General features: G+C 46.2%; 1 protein-coding gene across 1 annotated transcript in view; it reads right to left on the bottom strand.

The window, feature by feature from the left end:
* Positions 1–6332: 6332 nt before the first annotated feature.
* Positions 6333–27985, bottom strand: part of LOC143923853 (lactase/phlorizin hydrolase-like) — an 88632-nt gene continuing 66979 nt past the window's right edge. The window contains exons 14-17 of the mRNA XM_077447775.1: positions 24257–24391; positions 16657–16877; positions 15408–15650; positions 6333–6664 (exon numbers count right to left, since the gene is read on the bottom strand). Of these exons, the coding sequence (XP_077303901.1) occupies positions 6411–6664; positions 15408–15650; positions 16657–16877; positions 24257–24391 (853 nt within the window). The 3' untranslated portion in view covers positions 6333–6410. The remainder of the gene's footprint in view (positions 6665–15407; positions 15651–16656; positions 16878–24256; positions 24392–27985) is intronic.

Here is a 27985-nt window from a genome sequence, read left to right as displayed (position 1 = left end):
CTCTCCTTCTTCCGACTGCCCGTTCTCAGCTCCGCCCCCTTTTTATATGGCCGCTCCCTCTCTGCAGCCCTGCCTACTTCTGCCCAAAGCACCCTAGTGTGTCACTCGCCCTCCCCTAGATTCCCCTCTGATGCATTCTCGCTCCGGTCCTCTCTTTAGTACAAATATAACAAATCAATAGGTGCATGGCTCTACAGCAGCATTTATCTTAACCACTTCAATACAGGGCACTTTCGCCCCCTTCCTTCCCAGCCCAATTTTCAGCTTTCATCGCTCTATCGCTTTCAGTGACAATTGCGCGGTCATGCTACACTGTACCCAAATGAAATTTTTATCATTTTGTTCGCACAAATAGAGCTTTATTTTGGTGTTATTTATTCACGACTCCGTTTTTTATTTTTTGCGATATAAGCGCAAAAAAAGAGGAAATTTGGAAAAAAAACAATATTTTCTTTTTCCTATTTTAAAAGAAATCCAATAAAATCTAATTTTGTCATAAATTTAAGCCAAAATGTATTCTGCTACATGTTTTTGGTAAAAAAAATTCCGTTAAGTGTATAAAAATTGGTTTGTGTGATCACGGACATATGTACACAAATTATCATGTACATATGTGTGCAGGTGATCACGTACATATGTGTGCAGATAATCATTGGGACATGTGATTTTAGTGGGACATATGTGGGGTACATGTTTTTATTATTAGGGACATGTGTTTTTATTATTTGGGGACATGTATGTTTTGGGGACATGTGTGTTTTGGGGACATATGTGGGGACATTGTGTTTATACTGTGTGGTGTGTTGTGTGTTTATACTAGACTGATGATCAGTGAGTAAAAAGCTGTAAAAAACAGCTCATACTCACTGATCATCAGCCGGCTGCAGCGATCTGCTCTCCTCTCCTCAGCGATGACTTCTGTGTGAGGAGAGGAGGAGCCGATTGCCTAGCAACCGGCTGTTTGTTCACATCACATGACGGCCGTGATTGGACACGGCCATCATGTGATCAGGAGGGCCAATCACAGAGCCCTCCTGCAGATCTGAGATGCGCCGTGTCCGGGTGACACGAGCACATCGGGATCGCGCCGCTGCGCGGGGCATGCGCGGGGCATGCGCGCGCGTGATCCCGCTCCTTCTGAAGGACATTCCTAAACATCCTATCAGAAGTAGACGGCTCCCACCCAGCCGTATATGTGCATTGGCTGGGTGGGAAGTGGTTAAATAATACTGGAAAGATACAATATACTCACAAGCCTGAACCTGCCGATAGTAACCAGTAGGGGGTGGAAGTACTAAGATGAAGGTCAGAGGCTCAATATTGTAATAAAAAGTAGATAAATGCCTTTAAAGAGCTGGGTGTGCACAGAGTAAGGCAATAAATAAAAGCGTCTGTGGGTGCTGTGACTGCAAGATCTCCACTGTATGGCTATATCATTAGCCAACACAGTATAACATCAGCTGGGATTAGGCAGAGGTATATCTGGTGAAAGAGGAAATGACCAAAAGTAAACATATGTACCTGGGTATAAACAGCATCAGAGCTGACGTAGTATACGAGTAACTGCGTCATGACGTCACCGGCGCGCGGGGAGCCCAGATGCCTGTGATCCACACTGGAGCGCAAACAAGAAGTGGATCCCAGCACTTCGAGTATATCCTTCTTAGACCTTACCATTATTAAAGACAATAAGGGTCACCTTCAATGTAAAGTATAGTTTCCACCCTATATCACGTTGCTGGTGTCAGTGCTCTATATCACGGTGCTGGTGTCAGTGCTCTATATCACGGTGCTGGTGTCAGTGCACTCTATAACGGTGCTTTTGTCAGTGCTCTATATCACGGTGCTGGTGTCAGTGCACTCTATCTCGGTGCTGGTGTCAGTGCTCTATATCACGGTGCTGGTGTCAGTGCTCTTTATCACGGTGCTGGTGTCACTGCACTCTATCACGGTGCTGGTGTCAGTGCTCTATATCACGGTGCTGGTGTCACTGCACTCTATCATGGTGCTGGTGTCAGTGCTCTATATCACGGTGCTGGTGTCAGTGCACTCTATCACGGTGCTGGTGTCAGTGCACTCTATCACGGTGCGGGTGTCTGTGCTCTATATCACGGTGCTGGTAATCATCTCCGGCACCCTTTTCATAGCCTACCCTGACCTTTCCTCTCCTCCATTGCCTTCATGCGCTCCTGAGTCCTGAATTGTGAAAATTTCACAGATAAAAAAAGAATGCTTGTAGTTGTCGATCCCAGATTCACTTCATACATGTGTTATGTCAGTGGCCATGTGGTGACACTATGTGTGCACAGCTAGTAATTATTTTGTGGCTGGAAATATGACCTGTAGGTTTTTAAAGTTCGCCTGCCATTGAAGTCAATGGGGCCCGCCACGAACTTTGCAGTTCGCGAACTTTCGACCGCGTTCGCGGTTCGCGTCCGCAAAACGTCCCGTCGGAAGTTCGCTCATCTCTAGTCACAAGGAATGTAAACATTCCCTGTGACAGTAATAGGTGGCGACAGGTACTCTTTATGGAGGGATCGGGGGTCTAAAAGACCCCCGATCCCTCCTTTACACTTCAAATTATTCAGATCGCCGTTTTCGGCGATTCTGAATAGTGTATTTCTTTTTAAATCCGGCGCCATTGGCAGCCGAGTAAACGGGAAGTGACGTCATGATGTCGCTTCCGTGTTTACAATTAGGAGACTGGAATTAAGCCACTTACAGCTTCATTCCAGTCCCTCCCTAGCCGCTGGAAGCGGCGGATGTGAGATCGGTGCTCCCGATTAAACGGGAGCACCGGTATGAGCGGCGGGAGGCGGCGGGAGGGGGGGGACGTCCCCTCCCGCTCCTCCGGCATAAAACTTTTAGCCACAACGGTTGTTATGGCTGGAAAGCCGATCGCCAGCTCTGCAAAACGGTACCGGGATGATGCCTGCAGGTGCGGGCATCATCCCGGTATAACCCCCGGAAGCCGAGTACACACATCTGCGTACGCTCGGCAGCAAGGGGTTAAAGTTTAAGGTTTAGATTCCTTCCCCCCATTTCTTGTCTGATGAATGGGCAGCTTATGCTGTGAATGGTACCAAATGTTGAAAAGCTCAGGTATCCACTCCTTAGCCCTCACCCTTGTGAGAAGCAAAAGGGGAGGTGATGTTAATAGGAATAGGGGTGTGTGTATTTCTTTTGGTGCGAATTTAGAAATTTGAGTTCATATAACCTAAAAGTTTCCTTGAAGAAGGTCTCTTTCATCCAGCCTGCTTGAGGCACAACATCCATCTCAGCACAGACTTTCTTCAGCTACTCTTCAGCATACAAAGGGTTATTCAGCCATTTTAGATTCCATGAGCACATGGTCTAATGCTAAGAATTCTTCTATCTTTGAAACAAATGAACAATACTAGAAGTTTTAATCATATATGAAGCAACACATTCTTTTGTATCATTGTACTATTTTTGTAAGTATTATTTTTCTACTTTGGTGTGTTCAATAAAACACACATTTTGATTTAAGCTGACTCAGAAATAATTAAGGAAATTCGTCTCACAATTGTTATTGAAAGCTTAGACAATTATAAGACATTTTTTACACACTGAGGAAACCATCTATGAGGATTTACCCATCATAGGGCATCACCAGCTAGACCTACTAATAAGGAAGCTTTTACAGCCCACCCTCTCTTCCCAAAATTCTCTAACTCTATAAGGTCTCAGTATGTAGAAAGCTTTGGGGAAAGAGGGTGGGCTACCACCACACTGTAGCGGGACCCCCAGAAAACCCACAGAGGCCATCTGAAGCATCCATTCTAGTTCAATGCTGTTACCTTGCAACAGTAAGGTGAGAGGCTAGCGCACACTGAGGTGTCATCGTATTGGACTGGCTGGGCATCAGCCATTTAGTCACTGGTTATGGTGAAGGGCATCATCACCTACACATCATCTTTTGATTTCTTTATGAACAATTTTTTTCTGATTGGCACTTGTACCTAAGGTGGCACATGGGACATTTTGAGTGTACTGCACTGTATTGCACCTTTGTTTTTGTCCACACATTAATGCCCTGTACACACGGTTGGACTTTCCGACAGAAAATGTGCGATCGGATCATGTTGTTGGAAAATCCGATCGTGTGTGGGCTCCATCGGACTTCTTCTGTTGGAATTTCCGACACACAAAGTTTGAGAGTTGGATCTAAAATTTTCCCTCAACAAGATCCGATCGTTTAAATTCCGATCGTGTGTAGACAATTCCAACGGACAATGTGCCACACATGCTCAGAATAACTTAGGAGATGAAAGCTATTGGCTACTGCCTTCTTTATAGTCCCATCGTACGTGGTTTACGTCACCTCGTTCTGAACGATCGGATTTTCAGACAACTTTGTGTGACTGTGTGTATGCAAGTCAAGTTTGGGCCAAAATCTGTCGGAAAAAAATGTGATGGATTTTGTCGTCGGAATGTCCGACTGTGTGTACAGGGCATAGTTTTTTTTTATCTATTTACTATGCAATCTATATTGTGTTTTATCAAATTACTGTGGGAATATTTATACATTTGTATACATTGTATGCCATCTGCACTTGCACTTTATATTGAAGATTTTCCACGCATTTGCAAATTTACCGTAAGAATATTGTGGGTATAATATTTATATTTAAATTTTTACATATTGATTGTCACTTGCACCTTATACCGTAGAACTTTTTCATCTTCACTAGTCATCCTACCGCACAGCACCACCACCTTACAATGAGTAATTTCTACCCCTTAGATAAGTAACCACTGAAACTATGACCTTTTAACCACTTCCCGCCCAGCACACGCCGATGTACGTCGGCAGAATGGCACGGGCAGGCATATTGGTGTACAGGTACGTCCAATCTTAAATGCCGTCCTTCCGGAGGCGCGCTCGCGTGCTGGTCGGGACCCCTATGAGTCCGCTCGCGGGTCTCCCGGACTCGATCGCTGCGGGCATACTCTTGATCGTCTCACGGGGCGGCTGAACTGGGAGATGCCGTTGTAAACAGCATCTCCCCATTCTGCCTAGCAACAAGTGACGCCGATCTCTGCTCCATGTGATTGGAGCAGAGATCAGTGTTCACTAAAAGAAAGCCCAGCCCCCAATAGTTAGTAACACACCCCTAGGAACACTTAAGCCCTACACTGCCACCCACTAGTTAACCCCTTCACTGCCAGTGTCATTTACACAGGAATCACTGCATTTGTATAGCACTGATTGCTGTATAAATGACAATGGTCCCAAAAATGTGTCAAAAATGTCCCATGTGTCCGCCATAATGTCACAGTCGCAATAAAAATCGCTGATCGCCGCCATTACTATTAAAAAAAAATTATTAATAAAAACGCCATAAAACTATCCCCTATTTTGTAAACGCTATAACTTTTGCGCAAACCAATCAATAATCACTTATTGTGATTTTTTTTTACCAAAAATATGTAGAAGGATACGTATCGGCCTAAACTGAGGGAAAAAATGTTTTTATATATATTTTTGGGGGATATTTATTATAGCAAAAAGTAAAAAGTAATGCGTTATTTTCAAAATTGTCGTTCTATTTTTGTTTATAGCGCAAAAAATAAAAACCGCAGGGTGATCAAATACCACCAAAAGCAAGCTCTATTTTTGGGAAAAAAGGACGTCAATTTTGTTTGGGAGTCACATCGCATGACTGCGCAATTGTCAGTTAAAGCAACGCAGTGCCGAATCGCAAAAAGTGGTCTGGTCTTTGGTCAGCAAAATGGTCCGGGCTGAAGTGGTTAAGCTATCTGTAAAGAACAAAAATGTAATGAACATTCTTCCTAGTGATCATCACACTATGTATTCTGAACTGTAGATATAGTAATTATTAGCAGGGGTTACATGAGACCAGCAAGTTATTTCAAGGGTTCCTCCATGTTTATTCAGTTTGTTCAAACAGTACCTCAGTAGATGAAAATCCTGCTTTACTATTTAATGGAAGTTGCAGCCAGTGCTTGCCAGGTCCCTGTGAACACCCACTCATTCTTGCCCACTGCACCTTTCTATTGGCCAGCAATGTCATTCATATCCTCCTCAATAGTTGGGCAAAGGCAGCATGAAGGGGAAGGGCTACACAGGAGCCATGCTTGCTATGGTTGCAATTTTCTATGTATGGCACTTCATGATTTTAAGCTTCTGGGGCGCTCTACAAAGAATATGGAAACAGGAGTATACACCTAGAGGTGTCTTGACCCTGAGAAGGAATTGGTTATGTGTTGGGTTTACTTGTATATTACATTTGGGATGACTATGTGGTTGACCATACAAAGTCTCAGACAAACAAACAAAAATTAGATTTTTGTTTGGAATCAGTTTATTTCAGGCCATTCAGGAAGATCTTTTATATAACATTATACATTAGTTACAAACACAGTTAGAATGTTTCAGTTTTAACTGCCTTTTTGCCTTTTTTAATGTACATCACAATAGATAAAATAATGCCCAAGACAGAAGTGAGTAGCAGGGCAAACTCCACATACAAGGCAGTGGAGGCATCTTTCATAGAGATGTCCAATCCCAGGAAACCGACAGATTCTTTTTTCTTGGTGGGTTCTGGGCTGCCGCTTGCCTGAGTATTCCTGGTGGTGCTGCTGGTGCTGCTGGTGCTTGATGTGCTGGTGGTTGTATCTGCAGAGAAAAACAAGATCTTTAGTAAGAAGCTTAGCTATTTAAAAAAAAATATTTCTCTTATATTCACCGATCGACACAGCTCCTCTCTGTAACTAAATGGGTTATATAGCCTGCCATTAGGAGAAACTAGGCAAAATTGTTACACAATACACAGAACTTTAATCCCGCCCCAGGGGGCGGACCCTGTGCTATCAACCCTCCTCCTGCTGCTAGCAGCTTCAGTTTTTATTTTGCCTAGCAAGGAGAAGGACCTAGGAAACCCTGCGGGCCTCTCGGTCCATATTTTTACTGCAGGTTTGTTGCTTTTTGCGCAAGATTAGAGATCCTGAGATCTTCTATCAACTGCCAGCTGGGTGACAGGTTGGTTAATGATATCCTTGTAGTCTCCCCAGTCAGGCCATCGAGCGTGAGCAGGCCGCAGCTATGGCTTGGCAGGCCACGACATACCTCATGCTCCAGAGGTGGTCGGTGAGCTTCAATGCTCCGGGGTATACATATGACCGGGCTACTGATGTCTGGATCACAGTATACTGAGGCCAACAGCTACCCTGTAACTGCGCAGGTGTAGGTCTGTGATGGAATGTCTCCCAGCTCTTCAGGACTGGTAAGTATAGCTCTCCCTGCTTCGGTGGGGGGAGCAACTGGGCATTCCCTGGGGGTCAATTCGGGGGCCACCTCACCTCCTTATCTTCTCTCCCAAGTCCCTATCACCCCTCCCTCCCCCCTCTGAGGGGGGTGTCTGCATGTGCTGCCGGCTGTGTATGTGTGTGTGTGTGGGTTGCTGTTTCTCACCTGTGGGGGCTCTGTGCGGCTGCTGTTCAGTCCTGGTCCAGGTCTGGGGGTCCCAAAAAAGCAGTTTTGTGGAGGTTATCTGTCTGTCAGCAGGCAGCTCGGTTTTATTTTTGCTCTGTTCACCGCGGCCATCTTGGATTTGGGAAAGCTATAGATTTCCCTGGTGAACTTCAGCAGCCATCTTCCTTAGGATTCCTATTGATTACATTGGCGGCCATTTTATTAAAGCCTGAATGCTTTCTTCACCGCTGTCCTCTTGTGACAGCATGACATGTACTTTCTCTTGTTACTTCCTGTGTCCACTGTGTGTGTAGGACACTGGATGGCGCTGTTCTGCAGATCGTTGCACCGCTGTTGAAGCTGCTGCTGCTGACACAGTTTTTTCTCCTCTCTGCAACTGGGAACCTCCTAGGGACTACAGGCACTGTTGGCATTCACAGAACACCCCAGGGTGGTGAGTCTAGTGCTAAGTACCCCCCCCAACCCCCCCATGCGGCGGCAGCAGAAGGGTGGGACCTTAATTGTCCTAAGTCCCCTTGCAGGTGGCAGACAGGATAGGGACAGCATGGCTTCAGAAACTGATGTTTCTTCCCCCGAAATCCAGGCTATAGCAACCGGGTCACCTGCGGTTAGTGCGGTGCGCATGGACACCCTGACGGCGTTCCTTGACTCCTATGTTGCTAAAATAGAGACGACATGTGGCGGAAAGGTGCACGTAAGAGGCCCCTGCCCCCCCCCGTCCTCGGGGGAGAGCTCTGATGCAGACTCATGCCCTGCTGCGGCTGGAGACCCCTGCTCTGACCTTTCAGATGTTGCTGACCAGGACTGTTCGGACAGTGAGGATGATTCCCCTACCGGGTCCGGGCACGACAAGGAGCTTGTTGGAGCACTTATCACAGCTGTGCATGATACCCTGAAGATTCAGGAGCCAGCGGATTACTCTGCTGATGTTCCGGTCCCTTTTGGGTCCTGCAAGCCATCACGTTCACCTAAGGTGTTCCCGTATTTGACTTATTTTGACAAATTCATCTACAGGGAATGGGGTCGCCCGCAACGGACCTTTTCGGTCCCCAAAAATTTGGCGCTGCGTTACCCCTTTGAGGAAAGCCTTGTCAAAAAGTGGTCGGCTCCTCCGGTCGTGGACCCCCCAGTATCTAGGTTAAATAAAGTAACCACGATCCCGGTTGAGGGGACTCCTGCATTCAAGGATCCCACAGACAGGAAGGCCGAGGCAGTGGCTCGTTCCTTGTTTACGGTTGTGGGGTCAGCCGTCAACCTGTACTGGCATCCGCACTGGTGTCACAGACACTGACTGAGTGGGTAAAACGTTTGCACCGCAAATTGGGAGAGCAGAACACCTCCCCTGTCTGTGTGGAGCTAGCAGACCAACTAGTGCATGGCCTTAAGTACGTTTGTGACATGGCCCTGGACACTCTTCCCCCTGTTGTCCAGGGCTTCAGTGTCAGCTGTGGTGCTGAGGCGCCTCATTTGGCTGAAATGCTGGTCTACTGACCAGGCATCCAAGAAAGCCCTGACGGATCTTCCCTTCCTTGGCGACCGGCTCTTTGGAGCCTCATTGGATGACATTATTAAGAATGCCATGGGTGGTAAGAGTACTCTACTTCCACAGGCCAGGAAGGCTAAGGAGCCATGCCGCAGGCAAGGGCCCTCTTTTTCTGCTCACAAGCGGCTTTTTTGTCCGCCCGGTGCATCGGCGAAATGCCCCCAGCGTCCCTGGAACCGCAAGCCTAACAAGCCTGCAAACAAGCCTGCGATCTGATTTCCACGGGCTACAAGATAGAGTTTCTCTCTTGGCCGCCATACAGATTCTTCCCCTCCAGCATACCCGTGTCCGTGGTTCGCTGGGAGGCCCTGTTAGGGGCGGTGAGGGACTTGCTGAATCAGGGGGTGATTGTACCAGTTCCGGAATCGGAATGCTTCCAGTGGTTCTACTCAAATCTGTTTGTAGTTCCCAAGAAGGAAGGGGTACGTCCAATCTTGGACTTGAAGGCCCCCAATCACTTTGTGAAAGTGCACAGGTTCAGAATGGAATCAGTTTGCTCAGTAGTCGCTGAACTCCATCAAGGGGACTTCCTACCGTTTTTAGCACATACCCATATGCCTTCGGCATCAAAAATTTCTGCGTTTAGGGTCTGTCGGACTCGGTGATTCCAACTATGCTGAGGGCGCAGAAATCTTCTTCCAGGAAGATATACCATTGTACTTGGAAGGCCTATATCTCCATGTGTGAAGAGAAAGGGTGGCATCCGCGCTCCTTTTCTATATCCAGGATCCTGCTGTTTCTTCAGCAAGGGGTAGATCAGAGATTGGCGTTGAGCACCATCAAGGGACAAATTTCAGCTCTGGCTGTCTTTTTCCAGTGACCCCTAGTGTCTCACTCATTAGTGAGTACCCTTGTTCAGGGGATGCGACATGTAGTCCCTCCGGTGCGTCCTCCGTTACCTCCGTGGGATCTGAACCTGGTGTTGTCGGCGCTTCAGAAGCCGCCGTTTGAGAATATCAGGGAGATTCCTCTGTTGACCCTTTCACAGAAGGTGGTCTTTCTAGTGGCCATCACATCGGCCAGGAGGGTTTTGGAACTGGCGGCCTTGTCCTGCAAGTCGCCTTATCTGGTCATCCACAGGGATAAGGTGGTGTTGCGTCCGCAACCGGCCTTTCTGCCGAAGGTAGTTTCGGCTTTTCATATCAATGAGGACATTGTATTGCCATCGTTGTGTCCTAAGCCAAAGAACCCCAAGGAGGTGGCTCTTCATGCGCTTGATGTGGTTAGGGCTCTGAAGGTGTACTTGTCTGTCACAGCTTCCTTTCGGAAGTCAGACTCACTGTTTTTTTCGGTGCCTGGTCCTAAGAAGGGCATGACGGTCTTGTCGGCCACCATTTCCAGGTGGATTAGACAGATTGTAGTCCAAGCCTACGCCCTGAAGGGGCAGGTGCCTCCCTTTCCAGTCACGGCCCACTCTACAAGAGCAATCGGAATGTCTTGGGCCTTCCGACACCAAGCGTCTGTCGTTCAGGTGTGTAAGGCGGTGACCTGGTCGTCCGTACATACGTTTACCAAGTTCAACAAGGTAGACGTCAGTGCATCAGCTGATGCTGGTTTTAGCCGCAAAGTTTTGCAGGCGGCCGTGTAGTTTCTATTGAGTTTTTTCCTGTTTTTTGTGATAAAAATGCAGTACTGTTTCGTTATTGCACTGTTGCATTACTTCTGCAATGTTGCGGTCTTGGGGTTCACTCCTGTTGAGGATACCCGTTTATATGGTGGAGTTTTCCACACACTGCTGTTTTTTGTGGGTTTAGTTTCACTAGTTCCCACTTGCCATGGTGGATGAAGTTTTAAGGCTGTTTTTTCCCACCCCTCGTTTGGCACTGCTTGGGGACGTCCCATTTAGTTACAGAGAGGAGCTGTGTCGGTCGGTGAATATAAGAGAAAATAGGATTTTTGTACTCACCGTAAAATCCTTTTCTCTGTAATTCACCGACCGACACAGCACCCACCCCTCCTTTTTTCTACGTTATACTGCTTGTTGACGTACTGAAGCTGCTAAAAGCAGGAGGAGGGTTGATAGCGCAGGGTCCGCCCCAGGGGGGCGGGATTAAAGTTCTGTGTATTGTGTAACAATTTTGTGTAACAATTTTGCCTAGTTTCTCCTAATAGCAGGCTATACAACCCATTTAGTTAGAGAGAGGAGCTGTGTCGGTTGGTGAATTACAGAGAAAAGGATTTTACGGTGAGTAAAAAAATCCTATTTTTTCAAGCTGATTTGTCCTTATGTCGAGTGACCTACAGCCATATTATACAACTCCCCTGATCCCCACTGCTGACTATTTAAAAACTGCAATTCAGGTGCTGATAAACCTACAAGTGGCATCATCTCCCTGCATTCTATGGACTTGAACCTTCCAGCTGCTTCCAGTTTTTATCCATGGCAAGGGGCTGGATTTGGATGAACCAGAGGTGCAGATTTGCTGCTCCGGCAGTAGCCACACTTGCCACACCGGCAAGCATGCTTATATGTTATCAGAACAGATAAAACCCTAGTATAAAAAAAGTGGCAGACGACTTAGCCAAGTATTTCCAGGCTGCACAATTGGTGCAGCTAATAAGATTTCATACACAGAAGTCCTCTCCTTTATGCACATAACTGGAGTCCTCTCTTCACCCATCCAGAAAGATTAGTCACTTGATGTGTTGGCTAAGGATAGACCTGTTATCCTCCATCCAACTCAATCCTTTTTGCTCAATTTATGGGATGGTTGTTGACTACCTAAAAAATCTGATCCATGCATAGCCTCCTAGTCCCACAACCCCGCTTTCACCCTGTGTATCACTCCACAAAACTTTAACTGGTGGACCAACAAGAGCTTGTTGCAAATTGCAGATTTATATGACAATAAGGGCATTGTGTCAAAACAATTCTTGCAGTACAAGTGTCAGCTACCTTCTACAGAATGTTTTTGATATACCCAGATAGCACATTTTCTAAGCTCTTTAAAACGTAATTCTGACCTGACCACTTTTACATCAAAGGAACACCTATAGAAAAAACTACAGTACTACAAGCAGACGTATCCCTTCTTTCTTTACAGGTGCTCTGCATACCCAATTAAGCCTCCCCTTCCTGTGGGTAAAAGATAAATGTACAATGTATATTTGGGGTTTGCGCCTCCTAGTGTTATTCCCTCCTAGGTGCGAAGAATTAAACTTAATTCTCTTCTGTGCTCTCAATAAAAAATCATCACCCTAAGTAACTTCCTACTAAATCAAAAAAAAATTATTTATAATATGAACCATAAATTCCGTGTGTCTATATATATCATTAAATCATAGTCCTTGTTATGCAATGGTTGTTTCAATCGGGTCCCGCTGTCTCAATTCAATTCCCGTTTATCTTCTGGTGAATATTCCACATGTATCACCAAAGAAAACCAGAACTCGTGCCACCACCACCTTAAAGAATGGCCACTCACCAGACTTCACCATATAAAGAGCCTTTGGTTCATTTAACGGATAACCAATCTTCAATCAACTCTCCTGTTAGCAACTCCTCAATATCCGTAAGGTCAAACAAAGGTAAATAAAACCAACATAGTGTAAAATCGTTTCACACCTTTAATTAAGAAAATCTTTAAAAACAATTTGCACTCACATTTTAGTGTGTGTATTAGCCGACACCAAGCTTATCCAGCCATAAGAAAACAACATGAAATCGGGCAAGCCTACGCTTCCTGACGACACATTAACTGCGAAACGCGTAGAAGTTGCGGGAGACGTATTTTCCATAAAGGGATAGCCAGGAACAGGTTGGCTGAGTGAAGAGAGGAGAGTACCACCTGCAGAAGACCATAGGCTTGCCCGATTCCATGTTGTTTTCTTATGGCTGGATAAGCTTGGTGTCGGCTAATAGACACACTGAAATGTGAGTGCAAATTGTTTTTAAAGATTTTCTTAATTAAAGGTGAAACGGTTTTACACTATGCTGGTTTTATTTACCTTTGTATGACCTTACGGATATTGAGGAGTTGCTAACAGGAGAGTTGATTGAGGATTGGTTATCCGTTGAATGAACCAAAAGCTCTTTATATGGTGAAGTATGGTGAGTGGCCATTCTTTAAGGTGGTGGTGGCACGAGTTTTGGTTTTCTTTGGTGATACTTGTGGAATATTCACCAGAAGATAAACAGGAATTTAATTGAGACAGCGAGACCCGATTGAAACAACCATTGCATAAAAAGGACTATGATTTAATGATATATATAGACACATGGAATTTATGGTTCATATTATAAATAATGTTTTTTTGATTTAGTAGGAAGTTACTTAGGGTGATGATTTTTTATTGAGTGCACAGAAGTGAATTAAGTTTAATTCTTCGCACCTAGGAGGGAATAACACTAGGAGGCGCAAACCCCAAAATATACATTGTACAAAGGAACACCTATGCAGGAATTATAACAAGCTGCAGGGCCATATATCTAAGATTTACAGCATACTCACCTCTACATCTACCAAGTTGCCTTAAATGGAGAACTTGGAGCGAGATGGGTGAGATACTTGAGCTGGATGACTGGTACAAGCTGGCACAGTGTACCTTCAGGACCTATATTAAACCTCAATCATAGAGACCAATTATAAAGTGATGTTGAGATGGTATATGGCAGCGTTTCTCAAACTTTTTTTAAGTCAAGGTACCCTTTAAAATTATGGACAGTCTTGAGGCACCCATTTTAAAATGTAAGCACTATTCTAATTGTTTTACATAATGCAGCAACATCCACATACTTAGGAGACCCAACGTTAGAGGTGCAAAATGGTACTGACTAGTATTTCAATGTTTCTCTTCTTCCTCAGTTTTTCTCCATCACTCAGCAAATGTGACCCCAAAGCAGATGGAGAGAGGCAAGGAAGGGTCAAACAAGGATGCTATACAGGCGACTGACATCCTCCTTATCAACTGATCATGTCATTGGTCAGTTGATAAATCATTGGTGGTATCCTATGCCCCGGGGGGCTTCTCCACACTGTTTTAGAGGGTGTGGCCAGTCGGGTACACCATTCCAAATTTGGTGGACATGCTCGAAACGATTTTGGACACAACTATACAACCTTATCTACTCTCTCGCTCAAGTGAATCTTAAGAAGTCCCCTTCAACAAGCATTATAATGCCACCCAGTGGGGAGGCCCTGGAGACATACGAGGAGGGTCACCTCTATGTTAGTGGAATGACAGACCTCAGCTGATGTAATGGTACCCAGAAGCTCTTTAACTGCTTTCTATGACAACCAAAAATGTTTTTTTTTTTTTATATTTTCTCTTGCTTGTTTTGTATGGGAAACATTTTATATTACTTGATGTGTTCAATGGAATGTATATCACTTTGTATTGTTCTTGAAATATAAATACAAATTTTTGGAAATGAAGAAAGTGACAGACATACAGTACATTGAAAAGCCCTATAATAAATCTGCCCCCTCCTTTCCCCTCATTAAATTATAAGGAGAGATTAATGAGGAATGTTTAATTCTCACCTGTCAAGGAAATGAGCAGGGTTCAGGTCTATGTGACAGCAAAAAGGGGTCTAGATCTAAAAGGTCCCTCATGCAGTTGCAAGGTACACACCAGAATTCTACTTCTGCAATTCTTTCGGGTCTATATGAGAGGAGCTGCTTCTATTTGAGGCAGGGGAACAGAGTTTACACATAATCATATCACTGTAACCAGGTCAATAATTATGCGTATTTGTTACTTTGAAAAATCAGTATAAAATAAACGTAGAGGTGAAAAAAAGTACTACACTTTTGTGTAATTCTTCATGATTCACTGATGGTATGGCGGGACCAGTTCTTCACCTACATACTTTGGGCTAAAATGCGTCCCTCCAACTGCTAAAAATCACAGCTCCCCTTTTGTCTTGTGGTGATTAGACACAAGAAAAGGATGTACAAGCAACAGACAAGTCCTACCTATTTCTCAATGACAGTTAACGCAGTAGTAAAGTCGGCTTTGTGATTTTTACCTACAGGTAAGCCTATAAAAAGGCTTACCTGTAGGTAAAATGAATATTTCCTAAACATGCACAGAGATATTCACCCTGGATGCAGCCGGTGACGTAACCGGCGCATGCACTCTGAAGTTCTGGCATACCGCGACGTTATCCCGGCTCCAACCACTCACAGCCCTGGGGACCGCGAACCCGGAAGAAAGAATGGGGGAAGATGTCAGCTTTCTCAGAGGGGACAGCGCGGGACGCTCAAGGGCTTAGCTCTAAAGTATTTTATAATGCGTTATGCAATTGCCTTACAGGTTTTTTTTTTTTTTAACTATGCCGCGGTTTACTACCGCTTTAACAGCAAGGTCTCCTTATTTTAGTCACTATAACCTAACATGACAACAAACCAGTTAGGTCACACAAAACTCCCCTTGACTCACCTTCAGGCAAATTCTCTGGTTGGAAACAAGGATGAGAGATATTCCGGGGATTGGGGAAACCATTACACCTAATAATGGATCTGTAGAATTTGACAGAATCCTTGGGAATGCGAGGCAGAGCCGGGTCTGAGAAGTTGACATAGTACAAACCAAAGCGTTCTGAGTAACCCATAGCCCATTCAAAGTTATCCATGAGACTCCAAGCTGAGTACCCACGCAGGTCCACCCCGTCCAGATTGGCAGCTGTGTGGGAAAAAAGATAGACAATGAGTTTAAAATGTCAGATTTGTTTTTCCTAATCTAGATTTAACCAATAAGGCTTGGCCAACATTTCTCCACTAACTTTATTTTGTAACAAGCAATAGGAAGCATTCTTTAATACCTAAATGTAAAGCTTAACTGCATCAAAAAGGTGTTCTTCCATTTTCAGTGAAGTTTTGGCTAGGCTCTTTGCCATTTTTGGGACCCCAGTGGAAAAACTTTCCTAACTCCTAAAAAGGCCATGGACAGCTGAAAGCCAGCATACTGTTGTCAATAAAGTGTGAGTGCTAAAACGTTTTAGGGGTACTCCATGAGATGTCCCATAAAATGGATATATTATATTCTGTTCCATCTAGTGGACTCTCTATACTAACAACAAAATCCTTATAGGGCCTGTTCACACCAGAATACGGTGCAGGAAACTTGTGTTTTGTGCGTGTTTTCCAAACAATATTCAAAACGCACTGCGGTAGTGATCTGCGGCCTGTGACAATATTAAGTAAATTATATCCGACATGCAGGTTGCCGGCACTGGATCAATTGTACAGAAGTACCATACGATCCAGTTGCAGTGAGTTTCTACTACTTCTGGTGTGATGTGATTTCAGCTCATTCAAAATTAATGGGCTAAAATCGCACTGCACAGAACTGCATGTGAATCACACAGGCATTTTTCAGAAAAAAATTGTTGTGGAGGGTTGATAATCCTTCTCATTGACATTGGTCTCCAGGCTTTAGATACACTTAAAATAATCAAGGTGGTTGGAGGATGAGGGGGTGCATGTATGACAAGGATACTGTATGTCTTTCCCCTAAACAATATCTGCTAAAAAGTATCCTTCTTTCCCACCTCAGACAGATGGGAGTTTTACTACTGACCGTTTTGACATTTATTCCCTGATGGTAGCCTCTGGTTATGTATTTTTATGCATTTTAATATATTTCTCAATGATATGCTCAGTTATAAGGAAATACTTCTGTTCTGTACCTTTCATGGCCTCGTTGATATAATATCTGTAGTAGTGTTCTCTCCATACGTCTTTCAAGTTTGTCCCACGTTCAGATATTCCATTCTCAGTTATATAGATGGGGGGGTTGTTGAATTCCTCCTTTAGCCAGTTTAATAACCTTCGCAGGCCAACAGGATTAACCCTTAGCCAGATGCTGCCTGACCCAAGCCAGGTGGGGTCACTCCATAGGTAGACTTCTCTGTCATGATAAAACACATCTATTAGTTGGACAGACCGCCATCTTAAGCCCCATACACACTATCAGATTTTCTGCTGATTTTTTCCTTCAGATTTACCAAAACCATGTAGTAGAAGGGCCTGCCTGATTCAGGGGCGGATCCAGGGGGGGGGCACACCGACATGATTGTAACAGTCATTTGCAGGCTGCAGCGCTGCCCGAGTCTCTCTCTCATCATCCGATCAGCGGAACAGAGAGAGACTCTAGAGATCAATTATGCGGCGCTGGGACCAGGAGGAGCCTGGAGGTGGGTGGAGCTGGGGCGCTGGCATGGCAACCCTGCACTCGTTGCTAGCGCTTGGGCCGCCTGGCGTCTAGCAACGAGTGACGTCTTGGAGTCAGTCACGGAGCCGACGTGATGACGAGGCATCACGTCGTCCCCTTCCGTCCCCGTCCACCATGCAGCGGGTCCCCTCCGCCCTCTGAGCAGTGTGTGAGGGGAGGGGTGGTGGCGCGAAGGGCTTTGGATGGAGTTTGCACGCTGGAAGGAGTGCATGTCTGAAGGAAAGAGGAGAGTGGGCGTGCTGTCAGGGCTTGGTGGCAGAAAAATGGGGGCTGTGACTGAACTCTGTCACTGAGCTGCTATATAGAAGGGGGGGAAGCACCATTCAAGTGCAAATGTGTGCCAATTTGCACCACTGAGGCAGTTTTCAGGCATTCACTGCCTCCCCAGTGCGAAAGGTGACCTGGCAAGTGACAATCCACAGTGTGGCAAGTGACGTGACAAGTGACAATCCGCAAGGTTTGGCAGGGGACGTGGCAAGGGACAATCCGCAAGGTTTGGCAGGGGACGTGGCAAGTGACAATCCGCAAGGTGTGGCAAGTGACAATCCGCAAGGTGTGGCAGGTGATGTGGCAAGTGACAATCCGCAAGCTGTGGCAGGTGACGTGGCAAGTGACAATCTGCAAGGTGCGGCAGGCGACGTCGCAAGTGACAAGCCGCATCTGGTGGCATGCGACGGTGGCAAGTGACACCCTCAGGGCTCCCATTGATTCTGGATTATGGTGAGTTGAACCATTTAATTTTATATAACAATGTAATAATATAAATAATGCACTTCAATCATCCTGACACCATATCAACCATAGCGCCGTGATGATTGAAGCGACAACGCCAGCCATTTTCCCGATAAATTGCCTGCAAAAAAAAAATATTTTCTGGCAGTGCCCCTCCCGAAACTAGACTCTGGATCCGCCCCTGGCCTGATTGCATACAAATTGAAACTCCTAAGGTTTGACCTCATATTATATGGTTTTGGTAAATCTGAAGGAAAAACTCAGCAGAAAAACTGATAGTGTGTATGGGACTTTATACATATACAGGCCTCTTGAAAGCCAGCAGTGTAATGAAAGGGTTTAGACAAAAGCTGGTCAACAAGTGCTAAAGGGAGGAATTTGGGAGACGTGCTCATTCTCCAAGTACAGGCCATTTGAATTTTCTGATTTTCATATGCATGATTTTAAAGGGCTGGTCCATCCAAAGACAAAATTAAAGTTGCAACAGTGCCGTAATTACATCTACTGGCTTCCTAAGGCCACCAATTGTGAGATTTCTCTGCTACACCCTGGATCTGCTCTAGCCCACATTTAGGTGTTTCCATTCTCCCACTTGTGTTCCCCAAACTATAAAAGTAAAAAAAAAGAAAACATCGGGAACAGTTGGACCAAATTTCTAAACCTGTATCTGGTGTGCACGGGTGGGTATGTAAGCACAGACATCTCATTGCCACAGCTTGAGGCTATGACAAGTATACAAACCCAGTTGGAGCTATAATTCTTCAGGATTTCGCAAAAAAAAAAAAAATTAAATTAAATATGGACAGACTTTTTAAATAAATACGGACAGACTTATTTTAAGATCACTTCTACATTTTATTATTGTTTATTTGATACTCATTTTGTAAAAATATGACTAGTAAATGAAGTAACTGGGAAACACAGCCAACTGCCGTTGAAATGCCCTGTACACACGGTTGGACTTTCCGACGGAAAATGTGCGATCGGATCATGTTTTCGGAAAATCCGACCGGGTGTGGGCTCCATTGGACTTTTTCCGTCTGATTTTCTGATGCACAAAGTTTGAGAGCAGGATCTAAAATTTTCCGACATCAAAAGCCGATCGCATAAATTCCAATCGTGTGTAGACAATTCCGATGGACAAAGTGCCACGCATGCTCAGAATAAACGAAGAGACGAAAGCTGTTGGCAACTGGCCCGTTTATAGTCCCAACATACGTGTTTGACGTCACCTCGTTCAGAACGATCGGATTTTCCAACAACTTTGTGCGACCGTGTGTATGCAAGACAAGTTTGGCCCAAAATCCGTCTGAAAAAATGCAATGGATTTTGTGGTCGGAATGTCCGACCGTGTGTACAGGGCATTATTCAGCTTTTTTCACCACTGGCCAACATCAGACATTTTCCAGTATGGTGTCCTTTTTTTCAGTCTGATAACTGGCTTTCCCAACTGAAGTCCTGCTTAGATCAGTTGTATTTATTTTACTGATGACGTGACTTGCATTGTGCCCTGTGGGAGCATTGGATTTGAACAGAAGCCCACCACCATCATTGCTAATTAGCACACATGGGGGAGATTTACTAAAGCTGAAATGTGCATCTGGTGCAGTTCTATATAAAAACCAATCAGCTTCCAGGTTTTATTGTCAAAGCTTAGTGTAAAAATGTAAAGTTGGAAGCTGATTGGCTACCATGCACAGCTGCACCAGATTCTGTGTGTACCAGTTTTAGTAAATCTCTCCCATATGGGTGGATTTGCTACAACCAGAGAGTGCCAATTCTGGTGCAGCTCTGCATAGAAACCAATCAGCTTCCCTTTTTTTATTTTTTATCAAAGTTTAATTAAACACGCTGACGTTAGAAGCTGATTGGCCATTATGCACGGCTGCACCAGATTTTGCACTCTTCAGTTTAGTAAATCAACCCCATAGTGTCATATATGTGAAAAAATTTTTTAAAAGTGGTTGTATAGTCATTTTTTTAACTTTTACCTACAGGTAAGCCTATAATAAGGCTTACCTGTAGGTAAAAAAGATATCTCCTAAACCTGTACGGTTTAGGAGATATTCCCCTCGCAATGCGCCACTGACAGCAGTGGCGCATGCGCACAGGGGATTCTTGGCTGAAAGTCCGGCAGACGCCGGACCCTGCCAGAAAGAAATCTCCTGCGTGCATGCATGGGAGTGACAATATCGTGGCTCCGGCCACTCATAGCACCGGAGCCGTGATACCCGGAAGACACGCCGAGGGAACATGTCAGCTCCCTCGGCGTGGATCAGGCCAGATGTCGAGCCTCGTTCTAAGGTAAGTATTTCATAATGAGCTAGTATGCGGTGCATACTAGCTCATTATGCCTTTTCCTTTGCAGGTCAAAAAAAAAAGTTTACTACCACTTTAACCACCTTCAGACCGGACCATTTTGCTGGTAAATGACCAGAGGTCTTTTTACAATTTGGCACTGCGCTGCTTTAACTGGTAATTGCGCGGTCATGCAATGTTGTACCCAAACAAAATTTGCGTCCTTTTCTTCCCACAAATAGAGCTTTCTTTTGATGGTATTTGATTGCCTCTGCGATTTTTATTTTTTGCGATATAAACGTAAAAAGACCGCAAATTTTGAAAAAAAATGATATTTTCTACTTTTTGTTATTAGAAAAATCCAATAAACTCAATTTTAGTCATACATTTAGGCCAAAATGTATTCAGCCACATGTCTTTGGTAAAAAAAAAGTCAATAATTGTATATTTATTGGTTTGCGCAAAAGTTGTCACATCTACAAACTAAGGTACGTTTTCTGGAATTTACGCAGCTTTTAGTTTACGACTGCCTATCTCATTTCTTGAGGTGCTAAAATGGCAGGGCAGTACAAAACCCCCCAAATGACCCCATTTTGGAAAGTAGACACCCTAAGGAAATTGATAAGTGGCATGTTGAGCCCATTGAATATTTTATTTTTTTGCCTCAAGCGATTGAATAATGACAAAAAATAATTTATTTTTATTTTTTTACACAAAGTTGTCACTAAATGATATATTGCTCACACATGCTATGGGCATATGTGAAATGACACCCCAAAATAAATTCTGCTGCTTCTCCTGAGTACGGGGATACCACATATGTGGGACTTTTTGGGAGCCTAGCCGCGTACGGGGCCCCGAAAACCAAGCACCGCCTTCAGGCTTTCTAAGGGCGTAAATTTTTGATTTCACTTCTCACTACCTATTACAGTTTTGAAGGCCATAAAATGCCAAGATGGCACAAAACCCCCACAAATGACCCCATTTTAGAAAGTAGACACCCCAAGCTATTTGCTGAGAGGCATGTTGAGTCCATAGAATATTTTATATTTTGCCACAAGTCGCGGGAAAATTACAAACTTTTTTTTTTCACGAAGTTGTCACTAAATGATATATTGCTCACGCATGCCATGGGCATATGTGAAATGACACCCCAAAATAAATTCTGCTGCTTCTCCTGAGTACGGGGATACCACATATGTGGGACTTTTTGGGAGCCTAGCCGCGTACGGGGCCCCGAAAACCAAGCACCGCCTTCAGGCTTTCTAAGGGCGTAAATTTTTGATTTCACTTCTCACTACCTATTACAGTTTTGAAGGCCATAAAATGCCAAGATGGCACAAAACCCCCACAAATGACCCCATTTTAGAAAGTAGACACCCCAAGCTATTTGCTGAGAGGCATGTTGAGTCCATAGAATATTTTATATTTTGCCACAAGTCGCGGGAAAATTACAAACTTTTTTTTTTCACGAAGTTGTCACTAAATGATATATTGCTCACGCATGCCATGGGCATATGTGAAATGACACCCCAAAATAAATTCTGCTGCTTCTCCTGAGTACGGGGATACCACATATGTGGGACTTTTTGGGAGCCTAGCCGCGTACGGGGCCCCGAAAACCAAGCACCGCCTTCAGGCTTTCTAAGGGCGTTACAGTTTTGAAGGCCATAAAATGCCAAGATGGCACAAACCCCCCCCCAAATGACCCCATTTTGGAAAGTAGACACCCCTAAATTTAGGGGTACACTAGTGAGACTAGGTAATAAATGGCGGGTGCCCTGAAACTATAAAAAAAATAACTAACCAACCAGCGTCACCTGTAACAGTTATATGGTGATCACTGGTGAAAGGGTTAACTAGGGGGCAATCAGGGGGCTTTATGCGGTAGTATATGGGGGTCCCTGGCGCTATAAAAAGCTGCGGCGAACCTAAATACCTACCTGCCTAACTAGCGTCACCTGTGACACTAATACAGTGATCAGAAAAACGATTGCTTATTAGGCTGGGTTCACACTGGAGCGATGTGGGAACGCCACGAATGCGCGGCGGGTTCCCGCATCGCATGCCTCCCGGCGGCAGTTCACACTGCCCTATGCGAACTGCTGGGAGTGTCAGTGAAATGTTAATGACACCCCCAGATCAGTTTGCATATCGCAGTGCGATCTGCAAACTCGGATCGCATGGGTGTTCTGCTGCGAACCAAAAAAAGGGTCCCGTGCGAGTTTGCGGCGGGTGCGGCGGGTGCGACATGAATTCAGCCATACTATCTGTATGGCTGAACTCGAATCGCACAGAGATCGGATGTGATTTGCACTGCAGTGCGGTGCGAATCACATCCGTTCTCATAAACCGCTGCAATGTGAACCCAGCCTTAGTGACACTGGCGACGGGGGGTGATCACGGGGTTAAACCTTTATTGGGGGGGTTAGGGGGGTACCTTAGAACTAAAGGGGGCTAACCCTAACTGCCCTAACAGTTATTACAGTCACAAATGACACCCGCCGGGTGATCAGGGGGTTAAACCTTTATTAGGTAATAAATGGCGGGTGCCCTGAAACTATAAAAAAATAACTAACCAACCAGCGTAACCTGTAACAGTTATATGGTGATCACTGGTGAAAGGGTTAACTAGGGGGAAATCAGGGGGCTTTATGCGGTAGTATATGGGGGTCCCTGGCGCTATAAAAAGCTGCGGCGAACCTAAATACCTACCTGCCTAACTAGCGTCACCTGTGACACTAATACAGCGATCAGAAAAATGATCGCTTATTAGGCTGGGTTCACACTGGAGCGATGCGGGAACGCCACGAATCCGCGGCGGGTTCCCGCATCGCATGCCTCCCGGCGGCAGTTCACACTGCCCTATGCGAACTGCTGGGAGTGTCAGTGAAATGTTAATGACACCCCCAGATCAGTTCGCATATCGCAGTGCGATCTGCAAACTCGGATCGCATGGTGTGAACACCCATGCGATCCGATTCTGCTGCGGGCCAAAAAAAGGGTCCCGTGCGAATTTGCGGCGGGTGCGGCGGGTGCGACACGAATTCAGCCATACTATCTGTATGGCTGAACTCGAATCGCACAGAGATCGGATGTGATTTGCACTGCAGTGCGGTGCGAATCACATTCGTTCTCATAAACCGCTGCAATGTGAACCCAGCCTTAGTGATACTGGCGAGGGGGGGTGATCACGGGGTTAAACCTTTATTGGGGGGGTTAGGGGGGCACATTAGAACTAAAGGGGGCTAACCCTAACTGCCCTAACAGTTATTACAGTCACAAATGACACCAATGCAAAAAAAAAAAAGCAATTGGTGTCACTGTGACTGGGGGGGCAGGGGTAATTGGGGGGTGATCGGGGGGGTAAAGGGGGGGTGTGAGTGTGCCTGGCATGTTCTACTGTGTAGTGTAGTGCTTGTGCAACTCACCGATGCTCTCTCCTCGGTGCCGGAACGAAAAATACCGACACGGAGGAGAGAATACATCACTTCCTCTCCTGTGTTTACATTACAGGAGAGGAAGTGATGTCACCGGACATTTTCATTCGTCGGGAGCGATCGCGAGGGGGTGGCCATGAATGAATGGCCGTCCCCTCGTCCGGGATCGCTCCCGAACTAATACCGACCGCCGCAGGCACCGGGCGGGGGCCCGATCGGGCCCCCGACCCGCGGGCAGGCAAGGACGTACATGTAAGCCCTTATACCTGCCCGTGCCATTCTGTCGACGTACATCGTCGTGCGGCGGTCGGCAAGTGGTTAACTGAGATTTATTATTCAAAATGATCTTTAGTTTGCTTTGAGTTTTGAAATGCTAATTCTCTGCTTATACTAACAACCTGCAAAGTCAGAGGCGATCCAAACACAGGTCAACCATCTGGTCAATTCACCACCAATAATCAAATATGTTGCAGAACAGGACGCCCTCTATTGAGCAGAAGTGTCAGGCAGCCTGTCCGATCAACGGTGTATATTTCATTAATGTTGGCACAATGACTACAATAATGTCCCTGTTTTGAGATTTACCTGTCTCCTTGGTAAGCCTGGTAATTGAGATCATAGACAGCTCGCGCCGCCAGGGCTGTAGTGTAGTGATTAAGGCCAAAAAAATCGTATGTCCCTTTAATCCTTTGCTTCTCACTTTCTGTGAACTCTGGCAAACTGTGGTAAAAAAGCAAAAACATAACATTAACCACTTAAGCCCCGGACCCTTTGGCTGGTCAATGACCAGAGGACTTTTTACAATTTGGCACTGCGCTGCTTTAACTGGTAATTGCGCGGTCATGCAATGTTGTACCCAAACAAAATTTGCGTCCTTTTTTTCCCACAAATAGAGCTTTCTTTTAAAGGTAGTTGATTGACTCTGCAATTTTTATTTTTTGCGATATAAACGTAAAAAGACCGAACATTTTGAGAAAAAATTATATTTTTTATTTTTTTGTTATCAGAAAAATCCAATAAACTCAATTTTAGTCATACATTTAGGCCAAAATGTATTCGGCCACATATCTGGTAAAAAAAAAAAGTCAATAAGTGTATATTTATTTGTTTACACAAAAGTTGTCACGTCTACAAACTAAGGTACATTTTCTGGAATTTACACAGCTTTTAGTTTATGACTGCCTATCTCATTTCTTGAGGTGCTAAAACGGCAGGGCAGTACAAACCCCCTCCAAATTACCCCATTTTGGTAAGTAGACACCCTAAGGAAAATGATAAGAGGCATGTTGAGCCCACTGAATATTTTATTTTTTTGCCCCAAGCGATTGAATAATGGTTGCTGTATGGAGCAGGGAGAGATTACAGTGATCCAAATCGCTAGCTATTTGGTACACAAAAGTTCTTTTCAGGACTGGTATAGGTGTTAGGTGTAGTTCAGGATAGGCAGTGCAGTGCTAGTGATTGTTGCAGCAGTCTGAGTGGCTTTTGTCAGTTTAGAGAAAGGGACAGGACGGTGTGTGCTGCAGGGAGAGTGAGTTTAATCATTAGCTGTTACTATCAGGTCCACAAAAGTGCTATTCCAGTAACCAGTTATTGTTCCAGCAGCCTCTGTTTTGTCAGTTTATATAGGGACAGGCAGGAAGCAGTGTGTCAGGCAGTGAGGGTCAGTTTAATCAGTAGCTGTTAGGCTGCGTACACACGCGGGGACTGTCTGCCGAAACTAAGTTCGTCAAACAGTCCGCTCAGGCCGCGTACACACGGGCGGACTGTTTGCCCAACCTTGTCCGCTGAACAGTGTTTGGGCGGACAGTCCGCTCGTGTGTGGGCTTTCAGCGGACAGTTTCAGCGGACAGTTTGACGGACAAAGTCTTTCGGAAATTCCGAAAAACTGTCCGCTGAAACTGTGTTTGAGCGAACAGTCCGCCCGTGTGTAGGCTATTTTCAAAATGAGCAAACTGTTCCCGCTCGGAGGAAAGTCTGCTCATTTCGAGCGCGTGTGAAGGTAGGCGGGGCCCGCGACGGAGACGTCGCGGGCTCCGCCGCCTGGAATGGGCTTAAAGGGGAACCCCAACGCAGAAAAAAATCGGCGTGGGGTCCCCCCAAAAGTCCACAACAGACCCTTGTCCGAGCACGCTACCCGGCCGGCCAGGAAAGGGGGGCGAGCGAGCGCGCCCCCCCCTCCTGAGCCGTACCAGGCCGCGTGCCCTCAACATGGGGGGTGCCTTGGGGAAGGGGGGGCCGCGCGGCCCCCCCACCCCAAAGCACCTTGTCCCCATGTTGATGAGGACAAGGGCCTCTTCCCGACAACCCTGGCCGTTGGTTGTCGGGGTCTGCGGGCGGGGGGCTTATCGGAATCCGGGAGCCCCCTTTAAGAAGGGGGCCCCCGGATACCGGCCCCCCACCCTATGTGAATGAGTATGGGGTACAATGTACCCCTACCCATTCACCTGTGAAATAAAGTACAAAAAAAAACACAACACAGAGAAAAAATATTTTATTGCACAGCTCCGGGGGTCTTCCGTCTTCGGGGGTCTTCTCGCCGGACTCCTCCGCTATCTTCGTGTAGCTCTTTTACTAGCGGAGGAGCCCGGCTTTCTTCCTCCCCGCCGCCGGCCTCTTCTCCCGACTTCGGGGGTCTTGTCCCCCTCTTCGGTTCTTCTGCCGGGCCACCGCGCCTTCTTATAGCTCTTTTACAGGCGGTGGCCCGGTCTTCTGTCGCCGCTGTCGCCTTCCGGTCGCCTTCCGTTCTTCTTCTTGTTGTTCTTCTTCTTCTTCTCCAGGAGATGTTGACACGTCGCTCTCTCCGGCCGGAATGCCAGAGCCGCGCTGTGCGGCCACTTATATAGTGACAATGGGGCGGTGTCACATGGTATATGTCACATGGGTTGGTCACATGGTGACCCCGCCCCCTTACGATGTCATAGTCCCCATGTGACATCAACCCATGTGACCAACCCATGTGACATATACCATGTGACACCGCCCCATTGTCACTATATAAGTGGCCGCGCAGCGCGGCTCTGGCATTCCGGCCGGAGAGAGCGACGTGTCAACATCTCCTGGAGAAGAAGAAGAAGAACAAGAAGAAGAACGGAAGGCGACCGGAAGGCGACAGCGGCGACAGAAGACCGGGCCACCGCCTGTAAAAGAGCTATAAGAAGGCGCGGTGGCCCGGCAGAAGAACCGAAGAGGGGGACAAGACCCCCGAAGTCGGGAGAAGAGGCCGGCGGCGGGGAGGAAGAAAGCCGGACTCCTCCGCTAGCAAAAGAGCTACAAGAAGATAGCGGAGGAGTCCGGCGAGAAGACCCCCGAAGACGGAAGACCCCCGGAGCTGTGCAATAAAATATTTTATCTCGTGTGTTGTGTTTTTTTTTTGGGTACTTTTATTTTACAGGTGAATGGGTAGGGGTACATTGTACCCCATACTCATTCACATAGGGTGGGGGGCCGGTATCCGGGGGCCCCCTTATTAAAGGGGGCTCCCGGATTCCGATAAGCCCCCGCCCGCAGACCCCGACAACCAACGGCCAGGGTTGTCGGGAAGAGGCCCTTGTCCTCATCAACATGGGGACAAGGTGCTTTGGGGTGGGGGGGGGCCGCGCGGCCCCCCCTTCCCCGAGGCACCCCCCATGTTGAGGGCACGCGGCCTGGTACGGCTCGGGAGGGGGGGGGCGCGCTCGCTCGCCCCCTTTCCTGGCCGGTCGGGTAGCGTGCTCGGACAAGGGTCTGTTGTGGACTTTGGGGGGACCCCCACGCCGATTTTTTTCGGCGTCGGGGTTCCCCTTTAAGTACATTCCAGGCCGCGGGGCCCGCGACGTCACCTTCGCGGGCCCCGCCTACCTGGAGACGCGCTCGAAATGAGCAGACTTTCCTCCGAGCGGGAACAGTTTGCTCATTTCGAAAGTGGCCTACACACGGGCGGACTGTTCGCTCAAACCAAGTTTCAGCGGACAGTTTTTCGGAATTTCCGAAAAACTTTGTTCGTCAAACTGTCCGCTGAAACTGTCCGCTGAAGCCCCACACACGAGCGGACTGTCCGCTGAAACACTGTTCAGCGGACAAAGTTGAGCGAACAGTCCGCCCGTGTGTACGCGCCCTTACTATTAGTTCCACAAAGGTTCTTTTCAGGACTGGTATCAGTGGTATGGTAATAGGCTTGTACACGTATAATATTCTTTCTTCCAAATATAGAAAGAATATTATACTTGACTGCTACCCTTCTGCTGCAGTCTGCTAATCATTCACAACTCACTTGGTCCACAAAGCTCTTTATCAGGACTGGTAACTTGGTCTGTCTAGGGTGCTACAGTACAT

This window comes from Lithobates pipiens, unplaced genomic scaffold, assembly GCF_037356315.1.
Source record: "Lithobates pipiens isolate NorthernLeopardFrog02 unplaced genomic scaffold, aLitPip1_a1.2 Scaffold_22, whole genome shotgun sequence".
Taxonomy (NCBI): Eukaryota; Metazoa; Chordata; class Amphibia; order Anura; family Ranidae; genus Lithobates; species Lithobates pipiens.
This window is presented reverse-complemented; position numbering and strand designations above follow the sequence as displayed.